Raw genomic sequence first — 25,062 nt, forward strand, 5'->3', positions numbered from 1 at the left:
GGGGTCAGGGGAAGATGCTGTCCGGGTGCCCGAGACTGGTGTGCAAGGGGCAGTGCTCTGGACTGAACTGTGTCCCCGCCTCTCATTCATATGTTGAAGCCCCACCTCCCACTGTGGCTGCCTACTGGATTAAGGAAGTAATGGAGGTGAAGAGAAGTCGTAAGTGTGGAACCTGGTCTGACAGGATCAGCGTCTTTATGATATCACATACTAGAGATCTTGCTCCTTCCTCTCTGCCCTGTCACACAGCTAGAAGTGTCCATCTGCAAGGCAAGAAGAGACCTGCCACCAGGGACCAGATTACTTTGAACCTTGATCTTGCACTACCCACCTCCCAGAAAGAGGAGAAATACATTTGTGGGGTTTAAGTCACTCAGTCGGTGGTATAGGGTTAGGCACCCACCTAACACAGGCAGAGCGCCGCAGACCACCCTGGAAACCCAGTGAAGGGTCCCAGAAATTGTCAAGAAACTTCAGTGGGATACCATGGAAATGCCCTCTGGTGAGTGCCTCTGGGGGTCCTGCACTTGAGAAGAGCACCACAGGAGCCAGAAGGAGACCAGGCTCCCAGGACCTGGGGGAGAGGTCGTCCTTCCTCATTGTCCCTGCAGCGCCCTCTACCGACAAGGCTTAGCACCATGCTCAGCGGGCCCAAGGGACATGTTGGCAGGGACCTACTCCAGTGTCAGAAACAGGGCGAGCTCGTATATGTAGATTGACAACAGGCCTAGGACTCCTCTCTGAAAAAGAAATTGGGGAGAACTCCTAAGGGAAGAAGGGTAATGATACAGTTTTATAGAGGAAAGACAAACTGCATTTGTTTGTTAAGGGGGAAAGAAAAGCGTGGATATAAAATGGTTAGCCACAAGAGCACGTAGAGTTCCTATCAGAAAGCACTGATAGCAGAGCAGGGGAGGGGTTTGCCGTGCTTGAGGCTTGGTCTGAGAGGAGTGAGGCTATGCCAAAGAAGGCAGGGGCAGGAGGAACAGGTGCAGGGCCCAGGATGGCCACGGGCTGGTGAGAGCAGGCTCCGGGCACTGGGTGGGGGGGGAATCAGGCTGCAGTGTGGTGCCATCTGAAGTGACCTAAGGGGAACGTATGGGCTGTTATTAACACTGTTTTACCTTGTCTCACGCCTTCCTCAACGTGCTCCCTTTCTTCACGTAGATCTGACTTTCCACTCCTACCATTTTCCTTCTCTCTAAAGAACCTCTAACATTTTGTGCCAGGCAGTTGTATGCCAACAGAGTCCCTCCGCTTTTTTTCTGAGAAAGTCTTTATTTCGCATTCAATTTGTAGGACAATTACACAGGGTACAGATTTTATGATGGAGGATGTACTCTCCAAACCCTTTACCTATCTCACGCTACCGTCTTCTGCTTGCACACACTGAAGGGGAAGTGGGGGGAACAGCAGCTGCCCAAAGTCAAGGGGAAGCAAGAGGGCTGGGATCGAGCCAACGGGGCAGAGGGGTGAACGCCAAAGGGAGCAGAGTCATCTGCTCTGAAGGAAGAAAGCTGAAGAGAGTGGGGACGGCACTTGAGATGGAGGACAGGGCCCTGCAGGAAGCCAGGTGTACCTACTGTTGTGCCCCCAACCCTGGCCCTCTTTGCCCCTTTACCGGTCTGTCTTCAGGGTGAGTAGGTCGTAGACCGAAGGGCAGAAAGCAGGTCTCTCTTACTGTATGTGTCAGCCTTGTATCCTCAGTACCTGTCATAGCAGGTCACAGATAGTAGTTGCTTAATGAATATTTGTTGAATGAATGAATGATGCAGAGGAAGAATTGTTCAAAAGCGGACAGACGCGGGAGTGTGCCTGGGATTGTAGCAGGTACAGATGTCTGGTACAGGCCATGATCTGGAAAACGTGGTAAGGAGGCACTTTGGGTGACTATGCAAACTACATCAAAATCTCCGCAAAGGTACTGGGAAAACTGACAATATTTTACCTTATCATAGAATATATATTTAATTTTCTCTAGGAGTGCCTTGTACTCTCGCTCATAGAAATGGAAATTAGAAACCTCACGTGGAAATAAACTATTAGTCTTTACGGTTTCTGTGGAGAAAACTTGGGAGAGAGCAATAAATATCTGAACTTCCAGAGAACCGTGCCGACTATCGGAGAGTCAAGTTAGCAGAGAGTGCTCTGTGAGAGCAGAGGAGGGGAAAAGCCTGCACTGCATTTCTTTGAGTCCAAGCATCCATGGACTGAAAGATGCATTATTATGTCTCTACCACCAACAAGAGAGCTACAAATTAAGTTAGGATATAATATTTTCTTATCACTCAGCATTTTTATTTTACACGTAATGAAAGAGATGTTACGACTTTCTTAGGTATACATTTTTATCTTATATCACTCCTGTGTATAAAAAAAACAGAAAAACCATACCCAAAATAAAGGTATTTAAGGATTCCTAAAACAATGACAATTATTTTAGGAATGCTGCCTGGTCATCAGTGATGTAAGACACGTCCTAATTTCAGAAAATCATACTAAAACATGTATATCTTAGGGACGCCTGGGTGGCGCAGTCGCTAGGCGACGGCCTTCAGCTCAGGTCATGGTCCTGGTGTCCTGGGATCGATCCCCGCATCGGGATCCCTGCTCGGCGGGGAACCTGCTTCTCCCTCTCCCACTCCCCCTGCTTGTGTTCCCCACTCTGGCTGTGTCTCTCTCTGTCCAAAAAATAAATAAAATCTTTTTAAAAAAATGTGTATCTTAGAAAAAATGCAATATGGTATTACAATGTAAACTTAAACAGGTCCTCTCTCATTATATTACCAGGAAGAAATAATGGGCTTTGAGCTAGTGTTCATCACCAAGTGTGCCGGCAGTGCTCCTGAGGTGAAATTGAGCTTCACACCAGCACCCCCAGATGTGCAGGGCCTCCCCAGAGAGGAGCAGGTGTGCCCATGGCTGCCCCTGACAGCGGCCCACGTTCCAGGCCCGTCCCTGGATAAGGTGTCGCCCCACCTGGCACAGCCACTGCCTCTCCCCCAACCTCAGTGGTCTCTCTAGAAGACCCCCTGAGTGCCCGAGGGCCCCTTCTCTTCCTGCCCAGGCCTCTTCTATAGGGTCCAGAGGAGGGATGTGACCAGGCAGTGCTGATCGCACAGGCCTGCGCTGCTACCTGGTCGTCAGCCCTGGGGCTCATGCGATCTGGCTGCTTCTTGGATGCTCTACCGAGGATGTGGCTGTACAGATGACTTAAATAAACAAATAAATTTTAAAAAATTAGTGTTTATCAAAGGATATCATATAAAACTAGAAAAAAGGCAAGACGTGAACATCTTTGGTGGAGGACATTATTTTGTCTATTCCACTGATATACTCTGTTAAGATTTTCTTGACTTAAGTTTTACAAAATGTATTCTTACGATGCTGGATATAGTAAGTATTTATTTTAAAACCAGCACTACTGTACATAGTACAGGAATTGGAGCCTCGAAGGATGCCCACAAATGTTCTCACCCGGATACTAAACAAGTAGTTCCTACTGAAAAGAACAATGTGAAGCGTAAGAATAAAAGGAACTCATGCAATTTGAAATCCAGATCAAGTCTTGTTTAACTCAATGGGGGCCTTTAGATGCAGAAGATGGCACGGTCAATATTCCATCTGCTCAGGAACCCACGTTGGCCCGCTCTGTTCCCCGTGGTACCGTTTTGAGCTCCTCAAGGCCTTCTTTCTCCCAGTGCTATCCAGTAGAATTCCAGGGCTTAGGCTGAGGATAACTGCAGGACCTCCTACCTGCTGGGGACGGAGTCCTGCCCAGGTGAGGAGAGAATGTTCCCTCTTCCCTTGCACAGCTGCAAGCTCTCCAGCTTGTTTTCTGCATCACAAACACTATCCTGCCCACAGTTCTTCCTAACAAAGGGATCTGCAGAGATACCCAGAAGGAACACTTTCAAACACTTGAAAGAATGTTGCTGTGTCCTGAAAATTTCAACCGGGATCTTTATTTATTTATTTTTTAATTCTTAAAACTTTTTATTTATTTACTTGACATAGAGAGAGCACAGTAGGCAGAACTGTAGGCAGAGGGAGAGGGAGAAGCAGGCTCCCCGCCGAGCAGAGAGCCCAATAAGGGGCTCCATCCTGGACCCCGGGACCGTGACCTGAGCCGAAGGCAGATGCTCAACCGACTGAGCCACCCGGGCGCCCCTCAACCAGGATCTTTAAAAATGGGACTCTGCATGGTAATCTTACTTATTAAAGTGTTCATGATGTGTGGCCTCCGTAACAATTTTTAAATAATCTTCCTGTCTCCGGCTATGTATAAAGTACTATGAGTTGTCTTGGCTAAGCAGAAGATTTCAGTATATTAAGTACAAGTGCTCAGAATGGACCGAAGCCCCTTTCAGGCTTAATTACCCCATCCCGACGACCACCCTATGAGGCGGTGATTTAGGGTCCCACACCCAGTTCCAGGGTCTGCGGGGTTGAGCCACACGCATCACCAAGCAGGGTGTGCAAGACTTCCACTCAGCTCTGACATCTCTACGCAAAGGTAGCACAGGTCCCACTTGTTAAGGATTCAGACCCACGAGACTATCCTTCCCCTTCACCTCCGGCAGTCAGATGTCAGTCCTAAGCCCCTGCTGTTCTATGTGCTTCTGACAAATCCCAGGCAGATTGGGGGATCTGACCGCCTCTTGCTTGGGTTCGATTAATGTGCCAGAACCACTCACGGAACTTGCGGAAGCACGTCTTTATAGTTACCGGTTTAAGAAAGGATATAAAAGCGGATACAAATCCAGAGCCAGATGAAGAGATATAGAGGGCAAGGTACAGGAAAGGTGAAAGGTCACAGACCCCCAGGCCTCTCAGACTCACCACTCTCCCGAGTCTCCATATGTTTACCAGCCTGCAAGGGCTCTGAACCCAGTTCTTTAGGGTTTTTATGGAGGCTTCATTGCATCAGGGATTACTTAAATCGTTGTACATTGGAGATTGAGTCAACCCTCCAGTCCCTGACCTGTCCTTGGGAGTCAGGAGGAGGGAGTGAAAGGTCCCTCTAATCACATGGTTGGGCCTCCTGGCAAACAGCCCCCATCCTTAGGTGAGGTCCAAAAATCACCTCTGAACGTAACAAAGGTAAAGACACCTTTGTCCCTGTCAACACTTAGGAAATTCCCAGGGTGTGGGAGACAGTCACTGTGAAAGACCAAATATAGATGAGACCTATTTTCATCATTTGGATGACCAAATTTTTCTTTCTTATACATGCAAATCTCGCAGGTAGGTAACGTTATTCTTCTCATTTGAAAGTCATGAAACTGTTGATCATTTTTCTGCTGGCCCTCTGAGTCTGGGGCCTAGGCCTCCCATCCTCGCTTGATCACGGTACCCTGTGAGGCATCTTTTCTAACTTTGGTTTCTGGCCCTTCGTAGGCTTGGTGTTCTTTTCATCCACTTAAATTCATTGTAACAGAGAAAAGGGAGGTCTCCCAGGCCTCTCCACAGCCTGGTCACACGGGGCTATTAGAGGAGGGGGACCGTGTCATGTCTTCTGTAAACCAGGTCACTTCTGAGAGGGAAAGGGCTTCTCAGTACTAACAAAGGTGGCACAATAGGCCCCAACGGACACAGTCTCTGGAATCCGGGACACAGCGACTCACGGGAGACTTCGGGAGACCTCTTCAAGGCCTGGAGATGTGATACCACCATGGCAACATCTTTCTTTGGCAGGAGACACAAGGGAAATAGCTGCCTGTCCCTACTGTTTATTGTTCTAAGCTTGGCCTTCAGGGAGCTGAGTGTCCCTTCCAGAAAGAGAGACTACATGACAGAACAAAGGAAGAGACCATGCCTTCCTTGCCCGAGTCCCTGGGAGGAGTTCCTCGTGGGTCTGGAAAGTATCCTCGCGCTCTCTCTGCAATGTGTCTGTCAAAGAAGGGAATGACTGGAATGCTGTCTGAAAGTGGGGAGGGCTTTCCAGCATGGAATGGCCCCGAGGGAGTAAAAGAATTGTCACAGGCTGGGGTCACTGGCCCAGGATTTCTGCCCTGGGGAGCCTGGGAGGAGGGGTATGGGCATCACATGGCCTCCTCTGGGAAGCAGCCCCCCAAGCTCCCTGTCACCACTGGCTCTGGAGGGTTGACACCTGCCCTTCTCCCCACGTGTCTACTCCTAGGACCAAGGGAGCCAAAGCAGCTCAGGGTCCCAGACTGGGCCGACCTCAGTGACCCCACCTTTCCCAGGGAATGATCTTGTGGGGAATGTCCAAACGGTGCTCAGCATTGGCCTGGAGAAGAACCACAGGGACAGAGGGATCCTTTGACAGTTGTCTGCCCTACACCTCTCATCTCATTGTACCTACAGGAATTCAAATAAGACCCAGACCCAGAAAGAGGCATGACTCCTAGTGCTGGCAGGCTCCAACCGAAGACAATGATTCCCTCCTACGAGTGCAATCCTTGCCTGATTGGCTTCATCCTGGGTCCGCCTCCCCTTTGCAATGTCCTACCCATAACTCCTGTAGTCTTGTAACAAATCAGAAGTCGGCCTCCTGCTTCTGCTCTGGGTTCCTGGTGGAGCACGAGTCCCACCTCCTTCCTGGCTACTACTTAGCTTCTTCCAACCCCTGGGCCGTCCAGTCTCCATGATTTGCTTGCATCAGCCCTAGTGGTACTTGTCTGGTATCTGAAATGCCTGCTCATTTTTCTTGTCTCCAGGATGCCCCCCAGGCAACACCCCTGAGCCAGCACTCCCTGGGCTGGGCCTTCCTGGCCCTCCTTCCTTGGGCTTCCAGCCCCGGGCCCCCGGTGACAAGGACCAGGTCCGTCCTCTGGACGCCCCATCATTGCTACCACCTCACATATGCACCATCCTCTCTTCTGCAGGGAAATCCGATGACCTCTAAACTTCCCCTTTCCCAAACAGGGGCAGGGAAGGGGTAGGTGAGTGGGCCAGGGTCTCCATCCCGCCGATACCACCTGCATGCAATTTCTTCCCACCGTAATCCTCCTAAACTCACAGAGTGCAGCCCAGTCCTGCTTTGCCAGCTGAAACAGCCGTTCTGTATGTTCGCAACCTCCCAGCCTTCTTGCGCTGCCCCCAATGTTCTCTGCATCCTCCCTGAATCTTCTGTTCTCATAATTTTGCGGCCAGTGGGCGGTTTCTTGATCATTTTTAGGATGTATCATTTATCCGTGACATTGTAGCAAATGTCGACAAAGCAATTCAACGTTCCTGGACCAGGGTGTCCTCCATGAAAGCTGCCATTAGGAGCTCCCGCAGCAACTGATCATGAGTACACTCCAGTCTGAAGGACTCCCTTTTCCGGCATCCTGGCCACCCCATTGGGTGCTGGAAGCTTCATTTTCTTGCTTACTGGTCCTTCCTGTACTTTTTCTGCTCCCTGGGGTCTCAGTTTTATCCTTCTCTCTTCCTTCAGTGGAGACCGTTCGCTCTTCCACCGGCCTTCTATGCTCTCATTCTTTAGACAATCAAATCTCTTTTCTAATATTGATTCCTCTTCACACCCATTGTCAGTACATTATTGTGTGTGGAAAGAAACCTTTCCTCACCAAGAGCGAGACTGAAAACAGGCAGAAAAGCCCACGTTTGCTACATTCCCAGAAGCTACCAGATTGCACAACCTGGGAAATTAGATGGACGCGAATAAACAGCCTGATGTTCTGGATGCTGTGTTCTGGCCAAGGGGGAATTTCCCAAATCTCAGTGTTTTGCTTCAAACCTGGCTTCCCCGTCATTCCCCTAGCAAAGGGTCAGTATATATACCGTGGGCACCCCTCGCAGGCAGGAGGGGCGGGCAGCTCAGCTTCACCAGGAGCCTCCTTGGGAAGCAACAGCCAAAGGTGAGGTACTAGAACTTTCCAACACTATTTCTCTTTGCGGACTCCCGTTGCCCACGGCATTCCTGTGCTGTGTCCCAGCTCTCTGCTTCCTTCCTGCATCTCCTAGCCTGACAATTAGGATTCAGCAGATGTGAATACTTTCTGGGACTGGGATTTAGTCGTGCACTTCCTCGGGGAGAGTTCAGGGATGGGGAGAGCAGGCATTCTGCCAAGGGTTGGGCACTGTTTCACTCATCTCATTTGACAGACTGGTATATGGTCACAAAATGCCCAGATGCCTCTTTGGAAGCTTTCTGTACAGTGGGCGTCAGGGCTCACAGGTGATGACTGAAAGGGAAAGTGGTTTATATTAGAAGCGCAGTGCAGTCTCTCGTACTGGGATTCCAATGACGCAGGTGGAAATGGAGACGTGGACCCTCTGGAATTCTGTCTATGTATCTACGTATCACCTGCCTAATATATGTATACGCACTGTCTACTTCTTTCTACATACACACACATACCCATATATGTACATACAGGGGTGTATATGTACACAGATGTGTGTGTGTGTGTGTGTGTGTGTGTGTGTGTGTAGATCAATAGATAGAGATACAATGAGTGGGGCTTAGTTTTGGAATACAAGAACGAGTCAACGTTACGCCGCGAAAAAACCAATCCAAACCAAAACTAAACACCTATCATCTTTGTGTGTCTCTTTGACTCTGCACCAGGATGAAGCTTTTCCTGGGCATCCTCTTGGGCTCCCTGGTCCTGGGCGTCAGCAGCCAAAGGTGGTTAAACTTCCTCAGGGAAGCTGGTCAAGGTAAGGCCCAAAGCATGGGGGTCAGGGGGAGGCTGCCCCTGGCCTCCCTCCAGGATTCCCCAGAGCAGAGGCCACATCCACACAGCGCAAAGGCCGCAAGTGGGACGCATAGAAGCATGGTGTTCAAGATAGCAGTCTCCCAGGGTTTCTATTTTATTTGTTTTTTAACTGAACTATATCTGACATATAACATCATATATATTGAAGGTGTAGGTCATGTTAATTTGATGCATTTATATGTTCAACCCGATTGCCATTGTAGTTATAATTAGCACCTCTGTCATGTTACATAATTTCCATTTCCTTTTAGTCATTGAAATACTTAAGATCTAGGCTATAGCACATTTGATTACTATAATACAATATGGTTTGGTGCTCATCATACTGTGCCTTAGGTCTCTAGGGCTTACTTACTACGTGTGGCTTTTCCCCCGAAACCACAGGTGTCTTATCCCTCCACCCCTGGCTTTTCTGGGTGGCAGCGCACTCTTCCTTGGGGTCCCCAGGCTGGAGGTCACATAAGGTTTGAGCCTCAACTTGCAGTAGGAGCAGGAAGAGATACATGTGGGGTCCAGGGTGCCTTCTCCCTACTTATAAGTGGGACTCGAGTGCCGCCTAGTGGGAAGTCAGGGCCAGCTCATGGCTGCGTCTCAGGCAGCCACGAAGGGGTGCCTCAAACTTGCGCACTTAGTCATCCCCTCCAAGATTAAGGGAGCTTGGCCCGTGCTAGGCACTGTTCTAAGAGCTTTACGTGGATGAATGAACTGGTTTTCATCCTCAGGTTTTAATCTGTAATCCTGCAATGTAGGCACCATCATCCCTTAACAGAGAACCTGAGGCCCAAAGAGATGAAGAGTCTGACAAGGTCCTAAGCAGAGCAGGGTTTACCCCCGTGGTGGAGCTCCCCAGACCTTGCTAGGACGGGAATGTCCTGCCTCCCAGAGCAGAGAGCGCATGGCCGACTGCGGGTTTGGGAACACACAACCCTCTTGTTTATCTGAGCAAATGGCAGATAGTCAGGCTGTGGGAGAGGCGGAAGGCCACTCTGCAGAGCTCCTCTCCCCGCAGTAAATGGCACAAGGATTCCATGATGGTGGTTCTGCGGGCCTGAGATCTGGCTGGGCACAAGAGCAAGAGACACGCGCCTCGGTAGTCAGACTCAGCGGCAAGATTTGTATATTTCACAAAATCATTTTTCTTTTTCTTGTCTTTTCCTTTTTCTTTGTCTGTGAGAGTCACTGATTACTGTTTTTAAGAGTTTGCTGTCAATCCTTTCTAAATTCTCACAGGCACCGCTACAAATGTGTTTCCATCTTTAGGTCAAGGTTTTTCAAAGGGTTGTTCTAGGACCGCGTGCATGAGAATCACCTGGGGTTTCGGGTGCTTTGTGAAACGCAGATGCCAGGCGCACACTCCCCCTCTGCTGAATCAGCATTTCAGGGCTGAGCCTGAAATCTGGCTTCTACCAAGCACCCCAGTGGCTTTTTGTGCCCACTCAAGCTTGGGAACCACTGCCTCCAGCTTTGCCCCCACAAGTGACCAGTATGTTAGGCATTTTGGAAGGACTTCCTAAGCAAGCAGCCTCCAGGCCTCTATTTAAATCTGTAACTTAGTAAGAATGTCGTACTGCTCAACAAAGTGATCTTTCTGAACACTAGAAAGAATAAATACATAAAATGAAGAGAAGGCATCGCATGGGTATTACAAATTATGATTACAACTCGACAGATTTTTCTCTTTTCCTTATTAAGCTACTTTTTGAGTCTTCATTTTATTGTAGCCTGATCAGATGCCTTCAATCCGTAACTCTGATTTTCCTCTTAGCTTAGTCCCTTTACTGTTTTTGTCGCAGCCTTCCTAAGGCCCAGAGAAGTCATAGCATAGTACCTAGAACCTTCTAGAAGTTATATGTGTATTTTATCAGTGTGTCTGCATAACCACTGTGTGGAAGGCAATACTCTTCAGTTCACTGGGGAGAACACTGAACTTTAGAGCTGGGGGTAGTTGCCCTTTTTCTGCATTTGATGACCCCGTTTCTGTGAAGGTCTCCTGGGGGAATTCACCTTTATCACCTGATGATTGAGTTCTGAGTCTCCTGGTGCACGTATGCCCCATTCGGATGTACACAGAACTGAGTTGTCTTCACGCTGCCCACAGCGCTGACTTTCTCCCCTTGTCTAGGTTGGGAGCCCTCTGGGTCAGCAGCCTCCCTCAGGCTTGCCTTTGTCCTCACGCCCCAGTCAGAGGGTTCCCTGCCCTTTCCAGGTAGAGGTTCACCGCACAACGAAGCATCCCTTAAAGACCATCCCACCTCTTGTTCATACACATCACACACAGCCGAAAACCAAGTAGCAACAGTACTTAGAATGGAATCAAAGAGAATAAAACTTGCACCCGGTGTGATTCTCCTATCATTAACCCAGGGGAGTGAAAAGTAAAGGAATATTTATCTCAGCCAGTATAATCTCAAAGGTTTGTGTCAAAAGGCTGAAATCTTAGAATCACTGGGAGGAAAAGTGTTCTCTATTTTGCCAAGAGATGATCACTTTCATTTTCTTTCCTTTCCAGGGACTAGAGACATGATGAGAGCTTACTCTGACATGAGAGAAGCCAATTACAAAAATTCCGACAAATACTTCCATGCCCGGGGGAACTATGACGCTGCAAAAAGGGGCCCTGGGGGTGCCTGGGCTGCTAAAGTGATCAGGTAACATAGCCCCTGGGGATGGAGGTATGAGTCAGCTGAGCATGCCTAGCTGTGATTTCCACTCTCCCCCGGGGATGCTGGTTACCCAGCACAAGGAGATACGCCAGGCTGAGTTGGGCTGTACCCAGAAATGATCAGGGGTTTAGCATCTCTAAACTTGGCCTCTTAGAGTTTCATTAATTTCTTGGAAAGAGGAGAGATGGGAAGGGTGGAGGTGTAGTTCATCAGCCCCTGATTAATCTCTTACCTGCTTTCCTCCATTCCAGTGACGCCAGAGAGAATTCTCAGAGAGTCACAGATCTTTTGAGGTTTGGAGACAGCGGCCACGGAGTGGAGGACTCGAAGGCTGACCAGGCTGCCAACTTATGGGGCCGGAGTGGTAAAGACCCCAACCACTTCCGACCCTCTGGCCTGCCTGACAAGTACTGAGCTTCCTCTTTGTTCTGCCCTCGGGAGATGGGCTGTGAGTCCCCTGAGGGTAGGGACACCCAGTCACTGAGTTCTCTGTCCCCGGAGGCTGGTGGAGGGCACCTAATAGATGTCTAATAAATGCTTGAAGAGATTGACTGTTGAAAAATGTGTTACTCACTCTTGGGTGTGAGGACTGCTCGTTTGTTCCCCAGGGGAGAGGGATGGACACCCCCGTGTGGGTGGAGCCCGGGCCCCTGGGTTTTGTGTAGGGGGACCATCTCAGTATGACACAGGACAGTTGCCCTACACCCCCCCCCCTCCCCGATCAGACCCACTCCCCTGTCCAGGCCCCTCTGGTTGCTCTGGTGCTATTTCCAAGTCCTTCCATGTCCAGGCCCCTCACTGCCGTCCATGGGGTCCTGTTACATTCTCTGTCCTCAGCGTCTGGTTCCCCTTATTTTGCTCCTCAGTGGTCCCTGTCCCTGGCGGCAGGGGACCCAGCGTGGGAGGACAGGGTGTGGCATCCAGCTTCATCCTCTGCCACCTTCTGTTGTTTTCTCAGCACCTCCAAATCCGATGAAAATCAATTTCTGTCCCTGCCATCTGAGAAATGCGTCCAAGGCAGTTTTTCTCCACCTTATTTGCACTGCTCTACATAAAAGCTCTCAGGAACAAAACATGTCAGGAATTCGTGGCTTAGTGGCATCATCAACATCTGGCGAGTTGTTGTCACCTCAGTGGGGACCGTCTTGCTCATCAACTTTGACTTGCGGCACCCAGCTAACTTTTTCTGCCAAGCAAAGGACCATGGCCACACACTTTCTAACAAGACCTTAATGTCAGCCTTGTGAGGGCCCATCCTGAATTTATCCTTCGTTTTTATCCCGTAATAGCCAATCTTCTGCAACTATACAGTAATTCTTTATGTTAAACCTCCTCTCTCCAAATTACTGCCTGGTTTCTTTCCCCTGACTGGCCCCTGACCAATAACGGGGTCTCCAATCTGCCAGGGCGTCTAGGGCTCTGCATGGGCTCTCCCCTTTGACATCCACAGCATGGCACACAAGACCTCTCACCCTGTGTCCGCCTCTTACTCTCAGCCTGCTGAGGCCTCTCCAAGTGTTCTGTTGCTATTTCTAGGCTTCTCTGCGTCCCCATCTCTTCACTGCCCAGTCACCTGTGTCCTGTCCCCTTCTCTGCCTCTGCGCCTTGTCCCTCAGTGGCCCCTCTCCATTAGTCTTTGGGAAGCCTAATCCCAGGGGTTATGGCATCTGATGTCTTAGCCTCCCCAACACTAGCCCCTGTCCCTGATGACATTTTTATATCTTTTTTTTAAAGATTTTATTTATTTGACAGAGAGAGGGAACACAAGCAGGGGAGTGGGAGAGCGAGAAGCAGGCTCCCCGCTGAGCAGGGAGCCCGATGCGGGGCTCGATCCCAGGACCCTGGGATCATGGCCCGAGCCGAAGGCAGACGCTTAACTGACTGAGCCACCCAGGTGCCTGATGACATTTTTAATCAGTTCCTTTTGGTTCTACCTGAGGAATGGCTCTCACATTAGTTTCTCTCATCTTTATTCCTACTGTCCTTGAACTCAGATCCTGATAAAAGTTCTATTTCCTCAAAGAACCTTCCTAGTAGCCCCAGCACTACATTCTGGGACAGAGTTTAGGGCTCTCACAGAGCTTCATTCGCACCTGCTGGTTCATCTTTACCTCATCCCCTCTGTTCCTTTAACGTGTCAGCTCCCCTGATAGATTTCAAGCCTAACATAACTCCTATAACTCACATTCAAACAATAGTTTACGGTTCATAAAATACTTTCATTCTATTTTCTACATGACTTTTCTTTTGACAAGGTCTAATGTTCTAGAGAGGAAGCCAGATATGTACGTAGACACAACGCAATTTAATAAGAGCCTCCACTGAGGCACACACTGGAGGCAATCCCAGCTCTGCTGGGGTGTGGAAGGCTGGCGTATATGAATTTAGAGTAGCTGCCATTTTCTTTGTCTGCAGATGCCAAACTGTGCTCTATACTGTATGGGCCTCATTTGATGTAAGCCACAGTCTTTGCTGTTCTCAGCTGGAGCGGGACACAATTAGGACCATGTCCGGGGTGGCACACGGAATGGGAGCAGAGCCAGGACCGCAGGTTGGTGGTCTGCCTCCAGGACCTGCAGTGTGCTCTACAAGGCCAAGAGCTTCAGCAGGGGACCTCTCTCTCCTTCCCAAACCTCTGGCGCTAGGGGCAAACAGCCAGGAGAGCACTTACAATCAATCGGGAGATGCCTGACGTGTTTAAGGACAGGCACCACGTCCTACACATCATCATAGGCACTCCGCCTCGCACGGTCCAGGCACTCACCAACGGCTTCCCCAGGAAATGACCACATCCAACACCCGGACTCAGCCCACCTCAGTCAACTCTCGCACCTTTCCCTCTTCCTCCTACCAGTCTGACTTGTTGAAAGAACCACCCATCTACACGATTCCTCCCTTCTGACTCACTCCTGAATCTGCTCCAGCCTGGCCCGTCCCTAGCACTCCAGCAAAGCAACTCTTGCCACCAAGGACCTCCGTGTTGCCCCAAACAAGTGACATATCCCTCGTCCCACTAGGCCTCTGAGCGACGTTCAGCACACCTGCCTTCTCCCGCTTTCTTGAAAGATGCTCTCAACTACCTTCATGGTATCACAGCTCCTTCATTATCCCACACCTCCGTGGCTCTCCAGCCACAGTCTTCCCCCCGTCCCGCCAAAAAGTCAAGCTCTAATTTGCCAGAGCGTGTTCGCCTAGAACACTGGATCCATCTGCTCTTCACGTGGCTGCTCCCTTCTCAACCTCTCTCACGTGAAATCTCTCTTCTGAGAGGCCTTCTCTGGCTACTCGTAGTCGTCTACCGTGCCTATTCTTTCCTTCCTATTATTAATACGTGGGATGGCTTTTTTCACTTCTTTTCTGTTACTGTTCTGTTTTTGTTTTGTTTTCTTGGTCCCGATCTTCCATCCTAGGCTGTAACAATTTCTGCTTTGTTTAGCTTTAAATATCTGGCACTAAGCAAAGTATCTGCTACATAATAGGACCTCAACACTTAAATGAACGAATGGTTGAAATAATCTAATTTTTAACTAATTAGTCAAAAGGAGGGGATGAGGTCAAGGTCACAGATGATGGGTTAACCTGAAAAGGAGAAAGGAAGGAAGGTAAAGAGAATGCAGTCAAGAGATGCAGCACATTTGAGAGGGAGGACGAGGAACCTGAGGGAGTTCACTTGTACCTGCTACTGTACATGATCATCCCCAGGACCCATCACAAAGGGCAAAAAGCAGGTCTATCTTGTTGTATGTCATCCTCATTATCCAGAGTACCTACCACAGCTCCTGGCACATAGTAGATGCTCAGTAAACACTTGCTGCGTGAATGAACAAAGCAGGAAGAAAAGTATTATGCAGAGGATGACAGGCCTGGGAGCAGCGTTTGGGACTTGTGGAGGATATTTGCTATTTGACACGGGTTTTGGTCTGCAGAACATGGTAATGGTTCTCTTAAAGATGAATATCCAAATCTATAGCAAAATCTCTTAATATAAAGTACCATCTAAACTGACAGAATCTCACTTTATCATAGAAAAAACTAATTTTCTCTAGCAATACTTTGCAAGCTTTCTCATTAGAAATGAAAATTATGACTCCCAGTGATGACTTTTACCTGTGTCAACTTGGCTAGGCTGAACTACAGCCCTCACAGTTCCCTCTGAGAGGCCAGTTGGATGCGCCTGGCTCTCACATTAGTGGATCAGTAGGGCTAATAGTGAGAGAAGGCACTAACACTTCCTTGCCTTCATGCCTGGACTCATGAATTGTGGCTATGGGAGAAACAGTACCATATATTGGACACCGATTTAAAGCATGTATCATATGGGGAGGGGGGAACTGCCTTATCCCTGCAAGGTGTTGCTCTCTAGCTAGTACTGTAGCTGAGTCTTCAAAAGGTTACTCTAGCATTCTACCCACCTGGCTACTTCAAGATAATAGGGAACATGGTTAAACCAGTGAATTCCATGAGGACAGCCCCATAGCCACGTTTTATTTGTTGCAAAATTAGTTCCTTAATCAGAAGTAATACTGTGTAAAATAAATACCATGATGGTGGATAAGGCATTGTGTAAGTCCACAGACTTCGGCAGAAGCATTGCATGCAGGGGAGACAAACCTATTTTCATTGTGTCTATTCCATTACGGAAAAGCATTGCCCCTTCCATGATGGAAGTAGCAGCATTATTCAAAATACCCAAGAAGTGGAAGCAACTCAAGTATTTATCAATTAATGAGTGTTTAAACAAAATGTGGTATATTCATACAGTGGAATGGTATTCAGCCGTAATAGGAATAAAGTACTAATACATGCTACATGGGTGAAACCCTTGAACTTAACACTTAGGATGAATTTTATGGTATGTGAATTATTATCTCAACTAAAAAATTGTATGAGGAAAAAAAGTGTAAGTAACAAACTAGGGTCCAGTGGGGGAAAAGGAGAGAAGACTCATCAAACAATGTGTGTCACACACATAAAATGGAATACTATGCAGTCATTTCAGATAATATCCATGTTACACAGGGGAGTTTTAAAAAATTCTTTAGTATTATCTTGGTAAGACAACAAAAGAATCTGTTGTTTATCTTATGCATAGGGAATTTTCTATAAGATATTACCATCTCCATATGAAAAAACAAAAGCAAAACTCTCGCTATGTTTAGTGTGAAATAAAACTATGTTTTGGTTAAAAAACAAAAACCAGGATTACTGGGATTGGCCAGAAGAATTATCTCAATAATACCAGTCATAATGGCTAATATTTATTGAACTCTAATTCTAGTCCCAGTCGGCCACAACTCTATGGTGCAGATTTTTTTTCAGATGAGGATACTGGGGGACAAAGAGACTGAGTAACTTGCTCAAGGTCACAGATATGAGTGGTAAAGCCAGGATTTGAACACAGGCAGTCCAACTTGAGGCTCCTCCCTTAACCTACACCACTACTTCCTTGGGCAGTATTAATAAATAATAATAAGACTCCCCAGTTCTCTGATGGAGACTTACAGTTAATAAGCCAGAGAAAAGCCTCCCCTGCTGACAGAATTGTTTCGGGGAGAAATGGAAATGTTTCTGGTCTAGGCAAGACCTAGCCCGGTTTGTGGGCAGGTTAGCAGCAAGGGTGCATAGAAAGCCCCAGCCTGTTCACAGCTTGGACTCTGCTTAGCATTTGGGCCACCATCCGTATGGGCCCTCGGCCCTCTGGATCTCTCACTACTCTTAAGTGTGGACGTGCCATTCTCCCCTGTACCCCAGGTTATAATTGGAGGGCTGCCTGGAGGATAGAGATTGAGGATCCTTCAGTACTTTTTATACAAGGACCCTGACTTGAATAACAATTAAGTCTATATGGTTAGGGGATCCAAGGAATATATGAGCCATAAGGTCCCCAGTGGGGATAAGTTTCAAGAAGAAACAAGTTTTTGTTGGCTAGGGCTTGCCTCCAAACATCGAAGCTGAACTCGGGCCAGCCTGGGCTGCACTGCCTTGGCTTCTCCTCTCCAGTCCCCGAGGTCATGTAGGCTGTTCCAGTCGGCACGCACTAGCACTGGAGGAGGGCAACCAGAGAGCCTGAGCTGGTGTTTGACACAGTCAGAGGCACACTTCACAGAAGGCTTTCTCCAAAATTATTTAAGCCTAAATACAAAATTATTTAAGCCTAAATAAACTGAGAACAGAACCAGCTGTGAGACTGGCTCTACTTCACTTCCTTTAGAGTAAAGCTAACTTGTCGTAACAAAAATTCAGAGGCTTAGGCGCCTGGGTGGATCAGTCATTGGGAGTCAGCCTTCGGCACAGGTCTCAGGTCTCCTGCCTTCGGGCTCCCTGCTCAGCGGGAGGCCTGCTTCTCCCTCTCCCACTCCCCCTGCTTGTGTTCCCTCTCTCGCTGTGTCTGTCAAATAAATAAAATCTTTAAAAAAAAAATTCAGAAGTTTAAGGAATACAAAAATTTATGTTTTGCTTAATGTGGCAAGTAATCCACCTGCCAGGGGCCTTTGCTCCTTCCAAGTTGCTGCTTTACCGGACTTTAGACTGAGCCTTGCTACCCAAAGGGTGATCCAAGGAAGCATCAACTGGGAACCTGTTGGAAACGTAAAATCTTTGGCTCCACCTCAGACCTCCTGTGGCAGCCAGAGCCACTTAACCTGTGGGTCCCAATGCAAAATAAAAATGTGGAGATCCTTGTTCAGAAATTATTAAGAATTCCAAGATGGTGGTGGGACGCCTGGGTGGCTCAGTCAGTTAAGCATCTGCCTTCGGCTGAGGTCATGATCCCAGGGTCCTGGGATCAAGCCCCACATCGGCCTCCCTGCTCAGCAAGGAGCCTGCTTCTCCCTCTCCCTCTGCTTGTGCTCTCTCTCACTCAAATACATACATAAATAGAATCTTAAAAAAAAAAAAAAAAAGGAAATACTTAAAAAAAAAAACCTGACACTAAGTCACTAAACCCAGGCTTTACCTATGGATAAGAGGTATAAATATCGCCCACATCACTAGAGGGAAACATCAATTTGGATATTCACATTGATTCAGAGTTGCCCATCTGGAAAAATGTATTACTTGGGCAAGATGGGAAAAACACAATCTGGGAAAACATTCTCTGTACTGAGAACACAGTGGTGCCAGTTTGTATTTTTCTATGCCCTCTGGAAAAAATTACCAAGTAGAATTTTTTCCGGGCTGCTTTGATCCATTTGACCAGGGCTGACTGGAAACTCCAGACTCCACACAGCAGCACTGTGTTCCAACCGTGTAGTGTTATTCAGGAAGTTTAGGGGTATGCAGATTTCTTCTAAATGAAGGGTTAGGAAAAGCTCTGACCCCACTCTAAAGTTACTGTTTCCTGGCGCAAAGAGAGATTTCAGCCCCTTGTTTATGTTATCTGTAAAATAACCCAACTTGACATGTAGAATCTGAAGGCACAGAACCCCAGTGGGTTTTAGCAGGTGGGGGACTGGGGCGAAGGACACTTCAGGGTTTAAGCGGGGGCCCAATCAGAGGCCCACATGCAGAGTGTATCCAAGAAACAGAGAATCCAGGATGAGAGACAAACTCTCAAACTGAGAAACTGAATTTGAAAACAAGTCATAGAGGGCCTTCAATGACAAGCTCAAGGATTTGGGCTTTATTCTGAAAGCAGAGGGGAGCCACCAAAAGTTTCTGACTGGCAAGAGGTGTGATTAAGGCTGTGCCTCAAAAGGACAAGAAATCTGGCAGTGGATCTCTCACTAACTTCCCATGAGACCAAGACAGGGGTTTATCTGTAAACCAGGATCACCCTCTGTCTAAATCTAGGAACAATGTGGGGGTAGGAGGCCGGCTGAGGATTATATTAGACCCTTGATCTACAGATGCCAGGCCTGGGGCAGGATCCCCGACACAGTAATCTTCACAAGCTCCTGTGCTAACTCTAATGTGTAGCAGGGTTGTGAATCACCTGACTTGGGTGATATCTCGGTGCTTATATTTTAGGGAGCTGAGACTGAGTGGTGGCGGTGGGGGGAAGGCAGAGTTTAGAAGTGAAGAAAGAAAGGTCACTAAGACTGCTCCGTCTAGGCAGGCAAGAAGAAATGAGAACGTGGACTGGTGGCAACAGAGACGGGGGTGGGGGCGGGCGGGCAGGCGGGCGGGCATAACCAGTGGAAAACACCACCGACACAGAACCGAGAGGATTTCCCCAGTGGTGGCACGTGAGGGTTGAGGAGGGGAGAGGCAAGGACGATCACAAGGTTCTGAGCCTTGGGCAGGACAGGGCCATATTTAACACATGCAAGGACATTCTTACCTTCAATTTTGGTGCTCCCACTCTCTCGGATTCATATGAACCAGCTTACCCGGGTCTGATCACTTCTGGGTGCAAGGATATTCCAATCCTCTCACACAACAGCTAACACGTGTTCCCTGGGCACTGTCACAAGCCCTACTGTCCTGCACTTTAGTCTCAGTTGTCACCAAGAGATGGCTCTCCCTGTACTCTGTGCCAGGCACCTGCTCCGTGCTTCACATTCATCACATTCATGACCCGAGTAAGTACTACTACTGTCCCCATTGTTTAGATGAGAAAACTGACACAGAGAAACAAAGTAACTTCCCCACAGTCATTTATAAGGAGACAGAGCAGCATTCAAAGCTAGACAGCCCTCCTCAGCACCAAGCTCTTAGCCACTACGCTACCCTGCAGCCCTGTTGAAAGTAAGGCCACCATGAATCACTGTCTAGAATTTTTAGGCCAGTAAAAGATACAAGTTGTATTTGAAAACACTGCCTAATATCCAACTTGACTGTTCAAACTTAAATGTTTAACCGAAGGGATTTTTGCTGTTGCTTGGTTTACTTTGGAAAATAAATTCAGATGATGTGATTTTTATTTTTTTAATGCTAGAAATTTCTCTGTACCCCTTTGGCAAATGAGGATTGCTGTAAGATGCCTTAGAACAATCTGTCAAGAAATGATTGCACAACTGGGCCAGTTCAGGCTGTGTCCTTCTCCCGAGATTTCTTCTGGGCCCTCTTCTGGACAGTCATTATGTAATGACAGAAGCTGATGGACAGTGAAGGGAGGGGTCTTGCTCCTTACCTTAGTACAGACTCACATTCATCATAACCCAATATAGCTAAAACCCAGCTGATGCTAGTGGGAAGGTATGATGCTGTGATTGACGGTAAGAAGTATGTATGTATTTGGTCTTCCTCCCATTTCCGGCACAGAGCTCCTAAAACCCCTGGAATTTCCTAAGTGATGAGCACCACAGAGGTGTCTTGTAGTATTAAGGAGGTGACATTTGGACTGCACCTAAGGATGGGAGCTGGTTGCCAGTAGAGCCAACCATGTGATTTAGAGGACCGGAACTTTCAGTCCCAGCCCCCCAAACCCCACCCCTGACCTCAGGAAGGAGAAAGGGACTGAGTTCGATCACCAGTGACCAGTGATTTAATCAACCATGCTCTTGTAACGAAGGCATAAAAAACCCCAAAGAACTTGATTCAGAGAGCTTCCGGACTGGTGAACATGTGGCAATTTGGAGAAGGTGGAGCTTGGAGCAGGCAAGGACGCTCCTAACGCTTTTCCCCAAATCTCGCCTTATGCATCTCTTCTATCTGGTTGTTCCTGAGTTATATCCTTATATAATAAACTGGCAATCTAGTAAACAAACTGTTTCTCTGAGTTCTGGGAGCTGCTCTAGCAAATTAATCAAACCATCAAATCCAAGGAAGGGGTCGTGAGAACCTCTGATTTACAGTCAGTTGGTCAGAAGTATAGTTAACTGGGACTTGCAATTAGTGTCTAAAGTGGAGGGCACGGGGTGGGAGGATGGAGTAACTGGGTGATGAACATTAAGGGGGGCATGTGATGTGATGAGCACTGGGTGTTATAGAAGACTGGTGAATCACTGACCTCTACATCTGAAACCAGTAACACATTGTATGTTAATTGAATTTAAATTAAAAAAATAATAAAATGGAGGGCAGTCTTTTGGGACTAAGCCCTTCACCTGTGGGATCTGATGCTACCCCCTGGTCAACAGTGTCAGAATTGGTTGAATTGCAGGTCACCCAACTGGTGTCAGAGAACTGCTTGGTAAGGTGAAATACCACACACACACACACACGCACGCACGCACGCACACACACACACACACACACACACACACATCCCACACCCACTGCTTTCTATGCTCCCCAAAACTCTAAGAAATTTTGTGAAGCCTCCTTTCTCTGACAATCTCCTTCAACCCATCCAGTCACATCATCTCCAATACCATGTGGAAGTATGACAGCCATTTCTGTCTGTAGCTCTTCTGGCTGTGTTACGAATGAAAAAAAGAAGTGAATCATTCAACGTATCCAACACTTTTCTTACTCCACATTGAGTTTACCCCACACCTTCCCGCAAACTGTTCACAGTAAACTCATGTTTATTGAGTTTATTTATGTTATTATTATTTATGTTATTATTATGTTAATAGATACAGATCTGTTCAAATAAAAACAGATTTTACATTTATTATTAATGTAACATGCTATGTAAATGTACAGGAGCCTGAGGAAAGCATTCTAGTACAAGTGCCTACTACAGTGTTTGTTAGTACTTAGCTTTCCTTTATTATGGCTTTTAAAAAGTGCATGATTCCTTTGGACCACTGTTTAGGAAAGATTAGAGATAAAACATTTCTAGTAATAAATTAGTCATTTGTATATAGGTTCAGATTAGAAAAAGTCAAATACTGAGAAAAATATATTTTAAATTAGCTCAATTTAAATATGGGGTCATTTCATGTAAATATCTAATTTCATGTAATTTGAATTTTCAGTGTTTCACTTATTTGATGTGCTAATTCCATTCCGCCAGGTCTTACTTCAGTAATTTCTCAACTATTCCAGGTAAGATATAAAAAGAATTCAACTCCTGTCAGTTACTTTATCTGTCTTCATGCAACCAGGATGAGAAAATTCTGCTCTCTACATGAGTCACAATAGGAAAATAATTCCCCCAATCCACTAGCAAGGAGAAAATAATACTATAGTTCAGAATAAGGCCTGCATGGCTGTGAACTTTCAAATTCTGATTCCAGAGCACTTCATTTCAGCAAACAAGGACTGAATCCTTTCAAAATTCAACCCTGGTTGAGAAACACTGAGGTCACAGGTAGAGCCACAAATGCAGAAGTTACAGACACTGACAAAAGTACCCCCAGTAAGGTGGCAGGGTTTTCAGGTGGTACCTTTCCTTCAACAGCAAATGCACTCAGGAGGTTCAGGAGCATGATTCAGTTTTTCTCAAAACATTGTGACATCTGCTGAATCTTCTTCTACTAGGCCTGCTGAGACCAGAGAAACCGATCACATTTTTCAAGCATGCTTTGTATCAAGGCTCTGAAATCCGAAAGAAAAGAAACAAGTGCATTTAGTTTTCGTTGTTTTTTCTTTACAAAACTTTTTAAAACCCACAAAGAATTAAAGGATTCAAAAAACTGACTGATTCTGTGCATCAAAAGACATAGTCAACAGAGTGAATCATGAATCTGATAAAGGGTAAATATCCAGAATATACAAAAAATTCATACATCAAAAAAACAATGCAATTAAAAAATAGGCAAATGGACATGAATAGACAGGTCTCCAAAGATGATATACAAACAGCCAACAAGTGTATGAAAAGATGCTCAACATCATTAATCATTAGGGAAATGCAAATAAAAACCGCAATGACTTCTCACCTCATGCCCATTAGGGATTGCTACTATCAAAAAGAAAATAACTAGTGTTGGTGAGAACATGGAGAAAATGGAACCCTTGTGCACTACTGGTGGGAATGTAACACAGTGTAACCCTTATGGAAAACAGTATGACAGTTCCTCAAAAAATTAAAAATAGAATTCCATGTGTTCTAGCAATTCCACTTCTAGGTACACACCCAAAAGAATTAGAAGCAGAGTCTCCAAGAGACATCTGTACATCCATGTTCATAGCAGCATTACTCATAATAGCCACGAGGTAGAAGCATCCCAAGTGTCCATAAGACAGATGAATAGATAAACAAAACATGGTATGTCCACACAATGGAGTATTATTCAACCCTAAAAGGGAAGGAAATTCTGGCACATGCTGTAATATGAATGAACCTTAAAAACATTATGCTAAGTGAAATAAAAGCCAGTCACAAAAAGACAAGCACCATATGAATCCACTTATGTAAGATACTTATTAATACAGTAGTCCTCCTTTATCCACAGTTTTGTTTTCTATGGTTTCAGATACCCATGGTCAACCACGGTCCAGAAGCAAATGATCCTCCTTCTGATATATCATCAGAAGGTCAAGAATAGCCTAAGACTGGGGCGCCTGGGTGGCTCAGTTGGTTGAGCGACTGCCTTCGGCTCAGGTCATGATCCTGGAGTCCCGGGATCGAGTCCCGCATCAGGCTCCCTGCTCAGCGGGGAGTCTGCTTCTCCCTCTGACCCTCCCCCCTCTCATGCTCTATCTCATTCTCTCTCAAATAAATAAATAAAATCTTTAAAAAAAAAAGAACAGCCTAACACTATGTCACAATGCCTATGTCGTTCACCTCAGTTCACCTCATCACATGGGCATTTTAGCATCTCACACCATCACAAGAGGGGTGAGTACAGTACAGTAAGATATTTTGAAAGACAGAGAGAGAGAGAAATGGAGACAGAGAGAAAGACCACATTCACATAACCTTTACTATGGTATGCTGTCATAACTGTTCTATTTTATTAGTTATTATTAATCTCTTACTGTGTCTAATTTACAAATTAAACTATCATAGGTATGCACATATAGGAAACAACATAGTACATATAGGGTTCAGTAAATCCATGGTTTCAGGTATCCACTGGGAGTCTTGGGGAACATACCCCCTTGGATAAGGGGAGACCACTGCAGTCAAAATTACAGCGACAGAAGGCAGACTAGTGGCTGCCAGAAGCTGCACGGAGGGAGTGACGAGGAGTCGTTGCTTAACGCATAAAGTTGAAGTTTTGCAAGATGATATGGATATACCTTAACACTACTGAACCAAACACTTAAAAATGGTTAAGATGGTAAATTTTACGTTATCTGTATTTTACCACGATGAAAACAAAAACCAAAAAAGTCCTGAGACAATTTGACATTTGGTACTAGTAACCATCTTCGAGAACTAATACATGTCAACTTTGGGTATTCACACTGATCTGCAGTGTATCGGTCATGACTGTGAAACACAACATTACTTTAGGCTCATCCCTCAATCGACTTCATCAGCAGATGAGTCTCAGCCCCCTCAGCTGTTAGTGACCGGCTGGGGCTGAATGATCTCTAGAGCCCTACCCACTTCTGAAAATCTGTGAGCATCTACGTTCCCCAAGCACCTGTGGAAAGGGTGTGACAAGTATTACCTCTGCCTTTTCTCAGCAATCCTTAGGATATCACAGGTTCTGGTAAACCTTTCTGACAGCTCCAGGGTCAAACCACATTCCTGTAGCAGTGACCAGGCCCGATCTGGGCCCATGGCCTTAGCTAACAGGAGTGCCACATTCTCCATGTTGATGGGGGAAGGCCCATCACTGAAGTTTCCATTTGGTGACTTCTGGGGGGCCGGCTGTGTGCTCTTGTTCTGTACGAGATGTAGGAGAAGCTTCCATTCCTCCACAGTCTCTGGGATCCAGCCTACGCACACAGAGAAACACACACCTGTTAGCTCTAAT

At 46.8% G+C, this 25,062-nt stretch overlaps 2 protein-coding genes across 5 annotated transcripts in view; one reads left to right on the forward strand and one right to left on the reverse strand.

Annotated features, from left to right (window-relative positions):
* The first annotated feature begins 7,754 nt into the window (after positions 1-7,754).
* On the forward strand, positions 7,755-11,918 carry LOC113915236 (serum amyloid A protein-like). Its single transcript, XM_027581055.2, has 4 exons — positions 7,755-7,829; positions 8,543-8,634; positions 11,203-11,341; positions 11,608-11,918. Exons 2-4 carry the CDS (start codon positions 8,544-8,546, stop codon positions 11,768-11,770), a joined length of 393 nt encoding a protein of 130 aa, XP_027436856.1. The 5' UTR covers positions 7,755-7,829; position 8,543; the 3' UTR covers positions 11,771-11,918.
* Positions 11,919-19,011: 7,093 nt separating this feature from the next.
* HPS5 (HPS5 biogenesis of lysosomal organelles complex 2 subunit 2) overlaps positions 19,012-25,062 on the reverse strand; it is a 49,430-nt gene continuing 43,379 nt past the window's right edge. For all 4 annotated transcript variants that reach the window (XM_027578576.2, XM_027578573.2, XM_027578575.2 and 1 more), the window contains 2 exons: positions 24,754-25,024; positions 19,012-22,726 (listed from right to left, as the gene is read on the reverse strand). In XM_027578576.2, the coding sequence (XP_027434377.1) occupies positions 22,666-22,726; positions 24,754-25,024 (332 nt within the window). In that variant the 3' untranslated portion in view covers positions 19,012-22,665. The remainder of the gene's footprint in view (positions 22,727-24,753; positions 25,025-25,062) is intronic.

Source organism: Zalophus californianus, chromosome 11 (assembly GCF_009762305.2).
Source record: "Zalophus californianus isolate mZalCal1 chromosome 11, mZalCal1.pri.v2, whole genome shotgun sequence".
NCBI lineage: Eukaryota > Metazoa > Chordata > Mammalia > Carnivora > Otariidae > Zalophus > Zalophus californianus.

Bases quoted from the DNA above. Each gene is read 5' to 3' on its own strand.
- LOC113915236 (XM_027581055.2), top strand. From the start codon at position 8,544: ATGAAGCTTTTCCTGGGCATCCTCTTGGGCTCCCTGGTCCTGGGCGTC. The intron at 8,635-11,202 runs GTAAGGCCCAAA...TTTCCTTTCCAG, and splicing joins CCTCAGGGAAGCTGGTCAAG to GGACTAGAGACATGATGAGA. The intron at 11,342-11,607 runs GTAACATAGCCC...CCTCCATTCCAG, and splicing joins TGGGCTGCTAAAGTGATCAG to TGACGCCAGAGAGAATTCTC.